This window comes from Rutidosis leptorrhynchoides, chromosome 4 (assembly GCF_046630445.1).
Source record: "Rutidosis leptorrhynchoides isolate AG116_Rl617_1_P2 chromosome 4, CSIRO_AGI_Rlap_v1, whole genome shotgun sequence".
Lineage (NCBI taxonomy): Eukaryota > Viridiplantae > Streptophyta > Magnoliopsida > Asterales > Asteraceae > Rutidosis > Rutidosis leptorrhynchoides.
Window position 1 is genome coordinate 449,423,657 of NC_092336.1, and position 12,256 is coordinate 449,435,912.

At 32.9% G+C, this 12,256-nt stretch overlaps 2 protein-coding genes across 2 annotated transcripts; both read left to right on the forward strand.

Moving 5' to 3' along the window:
- Positions 1–1,071: 1,071 nt before the first annotated feature.
- Positions 1,072–4,027, forward strand: LOC139844392 (exosome complex exonuclease RRP46 homolog). Its single transcript, XM_071834609.1, has 9 exons — positions 1,072–1,183; positions 1,279–1,438; positions 2,249–2,362; positions 2,521–2,621; positions 2,770–2,790; positions 2,864–2,936; positions 3,022–3,089; positions 3,520–3,643; positions 3,727–4,027. The coding sequence occupies exons 2-9, from the start codon at positions 1,333–1,335 to the stop codon at positions 3,840–3,842; spliced, it is 723 nt and encodes a 240-aa protein (XP_071690710.1). The 5' UTR covers positions 1,072–1,183; positions 1,279–1,332; the 3' UTR covers positions 3,843–4,027.
- An 859-nt stretch (positions 4,028–4,886) lies between these two features.
- On the forward strand, positions 4,887–6,443 carry LOC139844393 (putative RING-H2 finger protein ATL12). The gene has a single exon (XM_071834610.1). It carries the CDS (start codon positions 5,122–5,124, stop codon positions 6,127–6,129), a length of 1,008 nt encoding a protein of 335 aa, XP_071690711.1. The 5' UTR covers positions 4,887–5,121; the 3' UTR covers positions 6,130–6,443.
- The last annotated feature ends 5,813 nt before the right edge of the window (positions 6,444–12,256 follow it).

Here is a 12,256-nt window from a genome sequence, read left to right on the forward strand (position 1 = left end):
GCTTATCACGCCATTATGGTTCATTGGTTTAATCATGAATCTTAGAAATTAATGAAATGAACAATTGTTTTTAAACTATTTGGTTATTCTCATACGGAATATAATTTAAGAATAAATTTAAATGATACTTCATTTAAATATAATTTAGTAGATAAATTTTTTACCACTATATAACGACTCCAATTCTACTAGAGCTATAGATTTATTAAAATTATGTATAAAACCATATTTAGATGTTTTTTTGTGTGTGTGTGTGTGTGTGTGTGTTTCTCATGTGATGACTATGGCGAAGATTGACATGTATCTGTATTTAGAGTCCCTGACATTGTATATTTATGTTGTTTAAATAAAAGTTATGATTGTTACAATCGTAATGAATACGGAGTATTTGTTTTATTATTGTTTAAATATAAGTTATGTTTTTATCAAATAATTTGTATTTAGTTAATTTTATTTTTTATCTACATTTTTGTCGAATAATTTGGTTATACACTTATACCAAAGTCGAATGCAGAAAAAAATTGAAAATACTTGAAAAACCGGTTGAAAACCAAAAAATGATTCCGAACATTTAAAACAAAAACAAAACGATTACAAAAAATCAAAATCGAGCCGAAACCACTGTCTTAAAAAACTTATTAAAATAACATTTTTTTACCGGAAAACGATAATAATCAGTTTTTTCCATCTCTATTTGTGCCCAACAACTTAGAGATTATCACCAAAAAGCCTATTTTTTGACCTTTTTTGCGTGAAACCCTTAAAAAAATTCTCAATTTGCCCTCGCAAGGAGCAAAGTGCCTTGCTCCCTTGCGCTTTGCGTCTTTACGACCTTGGTTTCACCTGGGAGCAAGGTCGCAAGGCGCAAGGGAGCAAGACACCTTGCTCCTTGCGAGGACAAATTGGCCAAAAAAAAAAAAAAAAAAAAAAATTTGGGCTCTCACACAAAAAAATTTCAAAAAATGGACTTTTTGGTAATAATCCCAACAACTTATTACATTCCTTAAAAATCTAACCCATTGGGCTAGACTTATAGCCCGTCTAGCCTAATTTACCTATGCAAAATTTAAAGAAGTATCCGAAACAAAAAGATACAAAAAAAAACCCTGTAAACCCTCCGGTTAACAAATCACCACCGCCGGCCGTCGCCTATTTTCGCCGTCGCTGTTCTGTATTTTCTACGGTATGTAACGCTTTATATTTCACTATATCATAATTTTTTTTCATATGTATAAATATAAATTATAGTCTATTGTTTTAATCCGTCTAATAAAATAGGATTTGCCTGTAAAGCATAAACCCTAAATTGAGAATTTGAATTTTCTGGAGATTATGGAAGTTGAGAGGGAGGATGGACGGACACATAATCAACGGAGACCTGTGGCTTGTACACGTGGCATACTTCACCGTGCTCATGGCTCTGCTACTTGGGCTCAAGGTTTTTTATACATTATTTATATAATATATTTGTTCTTTTTCCATTTCTTTACTTTTTTTTGTTTTTTTATTTGTTACAGTATATATGGATTTTTGTAGTGTTGGGGATTTGTATCAGGTTGTTTATTTGCACAGCATATTATTAGAGTACAACGAATAAGAGCACTAGGAGTAGGAGTCAAAAGACTGGACTCAGTGTCTAATTTCAGTGTCTTTCAAGACACTTAAATTTAACACTGAAGGCAAAATCGGGAAAATAGTTCACTGTCTAATTTATCTGTCATTTAATATTTAATTTGTTTTTTATACTATTATTTACTATATTTTCAATAACAAAAATAAATTAATAAAATAATATAGAACAACGTAGATGTGCAAGTTCATGTTCATGTGGTATGTAGTGATGTGTGAGTTCGAAGAATGAGTTGATTTGTATATAGATGTATGTATTGTTTATAGATGAAAATAAGTATTTAAAAGATAATAATTTTTATTGTAATATATCTGAAACGGATGTATTTCACTTTTTTCAAACAAAAAGCGCAACCATTCAACGTTGCCTACACGGAGTCGCTGAGTGATTCGACTCCGAGTGCTCTAAGTATGTACTGTATTTATATTGTTGATTATTATTAGAAAAGGTAAAAGGTTAAATATTTATTAAATAATCAAAAGCAACTACCCCCTTGTGGTATTTTTATGCATAAGTAAAATGGTATCGATTATTTTGCCATTATTTAAGCTTTCGAAAGACTTACTCTTTGTTTTGTTTGTTGTTTATTAAATTTTCTTTGTTGTTTTTTTTTAATAGGTGAAACGAAGGTGATTGCTGCAGTGTATGGACCGAAAGCTGGAACGAAGAAAAACGAAAACCCTGAAAAGGCGTGTATTGAAGTCATTTGGAAGCCAAAAACCGGGCAAATTGGTTAGTGTGTATTTTGATGTTTGATGTTTTTTTTCATGATGCTAGTATGTAAAGTATTATATAAATATGAATATAGTTGTAAACTATCTGAATCTTTTAGCCGAGGTTATGCTTAATTGATTATGTTGTATTTTGTTTGCGTTGTCTTGATAATTTAGGAAAACCTGAGAGGGAGTATGAGATGGTATTAAAAAAAACACTGCAGAGCATTTGTCTTTTGAATGTTCATCCTAATACAACAACATCAGTTGTAATACAGGTAGACCAGTTAACCCTTGATCCTTTTTACATTTCATATATATTGTTGGTTATGTGAAACAAACTATATAATGTTCATGATGACACTATCTTGAACTTCGCTGTATGTAACTTCATATCCAACTTTAAAAGTTATTATTTTGATGCAGGTTGTGAATGATGATGGCGCTGTATCCTTTATGGTTGTAATTTACTCATTTGATTTTAAATGTTTGTTATTTTTCTTGACACACTTTTTTTTAGCTTTTTCCGTGTGCGGTAAATGCAGCTTGTGCTGCTCTTGTAGATGCAGGGATCCCCTTAAAACATCTTGCTGGTAAGAAAACAAATTACTAACATCCGTAGTTATTTGTACTGGTAATTTCATGGATTTACCATTTTGGATTTAATGGTTTTTGTAGTTGCAATATGTTGTTGTATGGCTGAAAGTGGCAGTATTTTACTCGACCCTAGCAAGTTGGAAGAACAGGTTCGTGTAATTTTCTATTGTCAAGCTACTGATTTTGGGTACTCAACATTTTTTTGTCAGTTTGAGGTGTTGTAGTTTTTATATCACCAAAATATCGTGCTTTTATAATTATTTCAAAAATTGTAAGGTATGTCATATAAGTTTTGCTGTTTCAAAAGATTGATTTGAAAAATATCTTTTGATGCATACAAAACATAAAAATATAGCGCCACAATGATCCAAATCATTTTTTCCTATATTTCTCTCTCTCTTTTTTTTTTTTTGCTGTGAGATGCTTCAAAAGGTACCTAAAGAATATCTAGTTGGTTGTAAAAAGAAGTCAGAGACATAAAATAAATAAAAAAGGCGAGTACCCGAATTGAGAAACATGGTTGACCTGGATGCTTTTTATGCCTTTCGAAATGCAAAATAACTTTTTATCTAAATGCAGAAAGTGAAGGCATTTGTATATTTAGTATTTCCAAATTCGGTAGTTTCTGTTCTTCCGGAAGGGTCGAGAGGTGAGGTAGTGGAACACGGGATTATTACATCTGTAACACATGGCGTAATGGCAGGTATTTAATGTTTATTTGTTCAAATTATTATTATTTTCTATTTAATTTCTTCTTAAGTAATCATTTTTCTTGTTTTTTTACAGTGGACGATTACTTCAGCTGTTTGAAGCTGGGACGTGCTGCTGCTGCCGAGTTGTCCGAATTTCTCAGAAACAGTTTAAAGTTAAAAGGCAGCAACGATTCATCTAAAGCTGGTTGATCATACTTTCTGTATGTCGTTTTGTTCTGAACAGAGCAAACAACTACTTTAATCAATACGATAGAGGTGGAAGCATTGTACGTTTCAGGTAATCACAAAATCATCATCATTGGATGTGTAATTTGTTTGTGCGGCTATAGTTTGGAATATTGACATGAATCTTAAGTAGTGCTTATTCTGTTCAATCTAATGTTTTGAGGCAATCAACCGACACCGGGCATAATGGGTTTTAAGCTGAGGGATAGTAGCAATTTAGATCATATCAACCCCGTTGAGAATCTGGTACTGAACGTACTCTGCCATTGCCTCTGTTAAGTTTTTAAAGGTAGGAAGTGAACCCGTTTGACCCCTTCAAATATTTTTGTTATATTGGGCTTGTTTTGGTTTACCTGTCTTATGTAATGTGTATGGGTTAGAGTTTTTTTTTTTTTTTTTTTTTTTCACGGCAAATACGCCCATTTTGTCCACGACGGGACTCGAAGTCAGGGTTAAGAATTTTGTTGCTTGACCAACTTAATTAATAGGGAAGGATGTAACGAAATGCATCTTCTTCTTTTTTTGGAGTATTAATCAATTTGTTTTTTTTCTTTATTTTGAGATAGATTTCTAGTCCGGGCTCTATTGTCCTTTAAAAAAGATATTTAAAAATTTGTATATTAAAAAAAAAATCATACACTAAATTTCTGTTATGCGAGAAAATGTGGTTTTTTTTTTCTTTCAAAATTTGAAGTATGTTTGTAGTAAGTAGGTTATATATGTTGGTCTGTCCACTTTTTGTATCATCTTGTTGGTCTTTTGTGTTTATCGTCTCGTTATTCATTGACCAACCGTCCATGTCATACCGGCTATACAATATAAAACGTATCTTGAATTAACTTCTAATAACGTAAAGTTATGTCCTACTAGTTGTTTTCATTTATTATTAGTATCTATAAAATAAGTTCATAGTAATAATTATGAAATTGTCAATACCTTAAACAAGTAACGACCATTGTTGTCTGAAAATCAATATAAAATGCATGCTATTTGTGAAAATACATTAATTGGATGCATATGGTGCCATAAAGACAAATTTAGAGAGACAAAGGCCGCCAACAATAAAACAAAATATGAAGTCACTAACTTATGGACCATGCAATTAAAATTGATTCCGTTGATGCTAAACTTGCACTAAATTATAGTTTCTTGAAAGAGACCACTAACAGGACATTTAATAAGATGAACAAACCAATTTGCAAGACTTAACAAAAACAATACTCAAGAGCTCCAAATCTTTTGAATGAATCCCAAATGTTTTATCAAATTCCTTTTCTTGATCTTTGTGTTTTTCATCATCTTGTTCTCCAATGTTTTTGCTCAACAAAGTTCATCTGATACGGACCAGGATGCCGTGCATGTTGTTCATCCTAGCGTTCTTATCATCATCGGGGTTCTATGCACTATGTTTTGTTTAACGTTTCTCATACTCGCTTGCATGAAGTTTTGTCGATCGGATGTAATTCTCCAAACCCCAGTAGGAATGGTTAGGTCCAGGTCAAGGTTTTCTGGAATCGACAAAAAAGCCATTGAATCTTTACCCTTCTTCAGATTCTCGTCGCTTAAGGGATCTAAAGAAGGGCTTGAATGTGTGGTTTGTTTGTCGAAGTTTGAAGATTCTGAGGTTTTAAGGTTGTTGCCAAAGTGTAGGCACGCGTTTCATATGAAATGCATCGATGAATGGTTAGAGAGTCACTCTACTTGTCCTCTCTGTCGATATAAATTTGATATATCGGATGTCACTAACTTCACTTGCACGAATAGTTTGAGGTATCCTGAAGACGACGGTTTTACTAATCTTGAAATCTTTGTTAAGAGGGAGCAAGATGGTTCGTCTAGATCATTGAGGAACTTTGCAAAAAGTCCAAAAGATGATGTTTTGATTCAATATGGAGATCAAAAGTTGTTAGATAAGTTCAAACATAAGATCATTGTATCCGATATTGTTTGCAAAAACCGATGGAGCGATGTCAATTCCTCAGATTTGATGTTTTTGAACTCAAAAATGCTTAATGAGGTGTCAAGCAAGCGTTTTTCGCCTTCTTGTAGTGGGAAGTTTGAAGTAGATATCGAACAAGTCATGAAGATTAAGGAAGATATGGATAGAAGAAGATTATATGAGTTGAAGGTTGGTAAAACTGTAGATAGTGGCGAAACATCAGTTTCGACTTCTGACATTCCTACCTTTACGAAAACTGGGGAGTTTGAAGGTATTGAGAAGAGATCAATGTCGGAGATTACAAACGTCTAGAGATATAGAGAAACTAGAAGTTTACATTGGTCCAGTAGTGGGGAAGACGAAAAGTTATATCGAGTTTGGTTGCCAATGGCTAAAAGGACCATTCAATGGTTTACGAACCGTGAGAGAAGTTCCTTAGAATCAAGTTTGAACCATGTTTGATCGGATCTTGCTAGTGGTCTGTCTAGTGAATCGTTCTTTCGAATATTGTAGGCTTAAATCATAAACTGTGATAATTTGTACAATTTACTTGTTGAGATGAGATATGAAAGTGGCTAAATATTGGTAACCTGGATTTGTAAATGTTTACAAACGATTGTACAAAATTTTAAAGGGTTAATAATATGAACATTCCCTGTTACTCTTAATAGAATGTCTCATAATCTGCAAAAGAACAGAAACTTTCCAGTAACTTAAAAGCTTAGTTTAACTTATGGGATTAATCTTCGTAACTCTAAACTACAAACGGGTCGGAAAGGTTCCTTTACATGTTATTTTGGGAGAGTGGTTAATTTTAGTCAATGTACATGATATTGCTCATTTTAGTCATATATTTTAATATTTATTCATAATATCAGTCATTTCATTGCATATTTGAGCGTGTTATAGAACTATTATAACTTATTTTGCATGAAGATTGTTTCATGTATCTTTGTGGGGCAGTGTATAGGTTTTGATCAAAAACAAGCCTTAACCTGCTCTTTCATGAGGCTTGATTGCACTCTCTCTCCTAACAAAGATAGTGTACGCGCCACCCACCGTAGCTTTATTTCATGTGATGTCTCTTGTTCAATGTTCATTACATTTGATCGAAAATCCTACGAATTCACTGGGATTCATATGTAGGTCATCGGAACCAAATCGGGTGTTCAACCGTGAGAGCGGTGGTTGCACAACATGGCCAGAAACCAGACAATGTGCCAGACCGAAAACTACTATGGTCGGTCTTCACTAATTCTCACAAAGGTGGTGTACGCGCCCGAACACCTCACCCGATTCTTAAGCATGACGCTCACGGATTTAATCCAAAATTATTACGATAACCTGAGCGGAAATCCAACTCTTACATAGGTCACTTAAATTATATTTGAGTGTTAACAGTTTCTTGTTCATCGCTTTCCTTTTCACTCGGAAAGTAGTTTACCGAGCAAGTTAACTGGTTCGTGTCGCTATCCGTTACTAGGTTAGCAGTGGTTGACACGCACACCTCACTTTTACTATTGCTTTCCCATCACCTTCCTTTTCATTCGGAAGGTAGTTTATCGAGTTAGTCAATTATCTATGTCGCTATCCATTACCATGTTAGCAGTGGAAGACACACTACACAATTCACAAACTCCGGTGTCTTGCTCATCTTACTCCTTTTAACCCGGAGTGCTTTTGTCAGAGCTTGATACTTGTACCGTGTCGTAATCCTAAAACCAAGAATTTGCTGTGGATGACACATTTTGTCGCCTAAACAACGGTTAACCCGTAATCATTGGAGACTTTTTGGGGCTACAACCAAAACATGAGAGCCACTTGGGGCCAAAGCCAAGTACGCGAAAAACCATACTGAGTCACCTGGGACTATCACCACGACCCTCCTTTCACTTGGGCATTCTATTCTAGATAACAAGAATAGCCGACTTCAGCACTTATGATTGTTATGCTGCTTTCCTAAACAGCAAGGAAGATTCGTGGATGGCACACCCACTTTATATCACATTCTGGTTGTCACAACGTTATTTGAGTACTAATGAGTCTCGTTTCGAGTCAGGGATCGAAATTAGCATTTCAGACTTTTTCCAGGCCAGAATGATATTCTGGGCCTCGTAATCGTGAGATTTTTTGCTCGCAATCGCGAGGTTCTTTACGAGAGTTTCTCGCACTTCGAAGGAAAGTGAAAAAGATAGTGAAAAAGATAGTGAAAAATGAAATCTGGCAACCTCGTGGTCGGGAGATTTAGCTCGCGGTTGCGAGATTTGAGTTTTGTGAACTTTGCGGTTGCGATATTTGCCTCCCGGTAACCTATTTTACTGACAGGGTGTAGTCTGTATTTTACCCTAATATTGCTCTTGAAAGAAATTACTTTTTATTTGGCCGTTTTAAAGAGAATATACGCAAATTTGGTTGATTTTTAGATATACATGATCATATAAACGATTCAATCATTCCAGAAACAAGCATTGATCTCATCAACAGTCAAGATTACTACTTTGATTGGGTTGATTTTTTTTGTCAAATACAATGATTTATACTATTAATTTTGGTTTGATTTTGTCTTTGAACATGGTTGTTGGCTAAGTTATTTATGCTTATCTAGACTAATAATCAAGATGTTGGATGTCTAATTTTGTGATTAATTGTACTTCATATGATAGTTTGAAGTTTGAATAAAAGAACGATTCTTGTGATGTTTTTTGTTCAACTTAATTGATATTTGTGATTGTCTAGTAGAATGAAACTCATTGGAGTTGTTTATTGGTGATTGTGATTGTCCGATTTAGTGACGTTTATTGGAGTCTATTGCAACCATTTTAATTGATTATTTTGGGTTGTGTAATTAAGCGTTTATCTACCAACGAACGTTTGCTTCAATGGTATCATGCCTCATTGTGGAAGGGCCCGCGATTAGTTGTCAAGCAACCCGGGTTCAATTCCTGGGGGCGGAAGGTTTTCTCTCCAATTTCCTATGATTAGTTGTCAAGCAACCCAGGTCCCGCGATTAGTTGCCAAGCAACACGGGGAGGAGTTTCCTTCTAGCGTGTGTGGATGCAAATGATGAGGGTCGTTGAAATAAATGATTCACTGATGCAAATTCGCCGTTAAAAAAAATTAAGCGTTTATCTAGACCAAAGAGACTAATTAAGTTTTTCTAATAGTTGATACAAGGGTGAATTGTGCTCGATGAAAGTTTGCTCGATTATTGATGTCTATGAAAATATGTCACAATTTGAGTCTTTGAACTAGTTGATATAGTCGGTTACAAATAGAGAGGTCTTAGGTGACAATGACACTTGCAGCGTGTAATCTAGTTTGAGTGCGCAAGAGTACTCTTGATGAACCAACCGTATGTCACATACGTAGTCAATTAATCAGATTTTTTATTACAAATCACCAATATCGAGAGTAAAAGATGTAGATGAACATTTGTGTTTAATTTGATTTCAAAACTATCTTAATTGCTTTGCTTACTTTTGTTAATTGAAAAACAGAAAAATGTTGTCGTTTACTTTATTACCATCATTTTGATTTCCTAACCGTTAAATGGCACCCCTCCCCCAAGTTATTACTTGCTTTTTTTTTTCTTTTTCTTTTTTAATATATATTTACTAATTTAGTTACATTTTAGTTTACAATCTTGAATTGCATTTATATTGTTTTGTAGATGATACTTCGAATATCACCATTTACAGTACTACTATACGATTAGATACACTTGTCTAGTTGTCTGTTAGTGTTTATTTTGGTACATTTCTATTCATAATTTATAACTTAAATTTTACACATCAATACATGGTTTAACTAGGTTATTTTGTGAAAATTTCCGTCATATTTACTTGTCACCTAATTATATGGTGCCAGTCAATTTTTAACTTTGAAAGTATTTGTAAAATGTTTATTAGTGAATATATGAGAATTTTTGACCAAACACGTGTCTATGAATCTTATTTACAAAACGCATGCCCCTTCAGAAATATATACCAATATATACCTAACTAATGTACATCCCTTTAATTTAGCTTTTACTTTTTCGAGTAAGGAAAATACTAAGTATTAAAAAACCATTTAAAAAACCTAGCCCCTTTTATCACGATTACTTCTTTGTTCCTGAAGTCGACTTCCCTCGATCTCTTCTCGCCGATCTTCGTTGCTCCGTTTGGCCGTTCTTTCGCTTCCAGTCAGGTGGTACATTTAACTAATAGTATAAAATTAATCAAACTATTTGTTTAGAGATGAGATACTCCGTAATTAACTTGCTGCTATGATTACTCAACATTCCAAGTTATCATGCGACATTATTCTTATTTAATTTATTTGTTGAGATTGAAGACTTGTGATTACTAGCAACATTTTGTGAAGATTATTTATCGGTACATATTATTTATCGGTACATGCTTGTTGTGTACATACATGAAAGAATTTTTTGTGAAGACTTGTTTAGTTGTTTATACCATCATTGAAAGAATTGAGAACTCCTTTTAATATTTGGATAAATTTGCTGAATTAAAAACATGAAAAAAAAATCTAGAGGTATAAACGAGAAGTTAATGGGTAAAAGAGGTCTGGAAATGGATTAAAAGGGTATCAGTTGTAGTTGTAGTGTAACCGAAAAGATGGACAAAATGCTTATAATTATTCTTTTCTTCTCTTTGAAAAAGTAAAAGATCAAAAGCAACCAAATTCTTTTTGCAGAAATAAAATTTTCATGATAAAAAGGTAAATTTCGTATACGTAGTTGCACAAATTTACAAAAATTATCTATATGTATTTTTCACTTAATTAATTAAAAAATATGTCTATCTTTATTTCAAAAACAAATAATCAATCATTCAAGTGATTAAAATAACCTTACTTTAACATTTTCAAATTTGTGAATAACTTTTATGGATTGTACACAATCAATTTTTAGCCGTAACACAATCAAACATGTTTTAATGGATTGTACTGTACAATATCATAAAGCATATTTAGTTGTGTACGTTTAATCCCCGATTAATTTTCAAATTGCCAATTACTCCTTCTAAAGTCCCGATCGATTAATCTCCAAATAACGACCTTTCATATAATGTATCTTCTTAAACAACACTTATAAATAAAACAAATACGGTTATATTTTTAATAAAGTAAAAAAGAAATAAATAAAGAAAACAAACGTGACTCAACTCACTTGTTTTTCAAACATTTAAATATAAAGTAAAATTGGATTTAGTGTAATCAACATGACACTCGTTAATCACTATTATATAAAAATAGTAAAATAACATATAGAATAGCAGAATTATCAAATGATACAAGTTCATTTTTAGACACATAAGCTTTATCGACAAACATTCTTCAAACATGTGTGGACCAGTATTCCATAACCCCTACGCCAAATCAACGGTGAAGAACTTTAAGGAACACCGGTAACAAACTGGTGCTTATGGCATAAAGTGGGTAACAAGTGGCACGTAGCCGGTAACGATAAATATTTGTGGAAAAACGAACGCTTTTTGAAAAACGATAAATATTTGAGTTACTTTTCATACACGTTGATTTTGCGTTAAATTTTTAAAAGTCGACAATTTCATAGCGAAACGCGGAGATGTAAAATAACATTTAAATCTTTGACAGGTTATACCTTTTAGTTCGACTCGAGTTGCACTTCAACGACATGATCGTTAGCCACGAAATAATTTTACAAACTAAACACAATAAAATACATTGAAAATCGAACCCCCGGCGCAAAGCGAGGGTTCGATAACTAGTTTAATACAAAAGTAACAAAATGAACAAAAATTAAATTTTGATGATCTACCAAATCATTATCAAATCAAATTATCAAATATAAATCATAAATAGTCTAAAAAAATGATAAACTTAATTGACCTATTTATATATAATTTCTAATTTGAATTAGTCACGTGTAGGAAAGTTTATATGCAATTTAATTTAATTCGTGAATAGCACGCGGATCATTCACAAAAAGTACTCAAAAAAAGTTCACCGTCAAAATTTGTACTGTAATTCTTACAACAACAAATTTTAATTTTAATACTGTAATAATTAATAATTAATAATAATGATAATGATAATGATAATGTAAAAAAAAAAAACTAAAATAAAAATAAAAATGTTAATAGTAATAAACTGTTACTCCGTAGTACTCCGTATATATAAGGAAAGAATCATGCATCGTTACTGAATCAAAGCAAAATATCAGCTAACCAACCTTAAAATAACTACATACATACATTCCGTGTGCCGCCATTGAAACATCTGGCATTAAACCTCACAAATTCAACCACGTTTCACTCTCTCAGGTAATTAATTCCCAATTTTTCAATCGTTAATGAATCCTCATGCAAATACTGTGAATACATTTATTTTTATTTTCAATTTCAATGTTTTTCGCTTCGATCGATGAAGAATACGTACAAATCTACGCAATTAT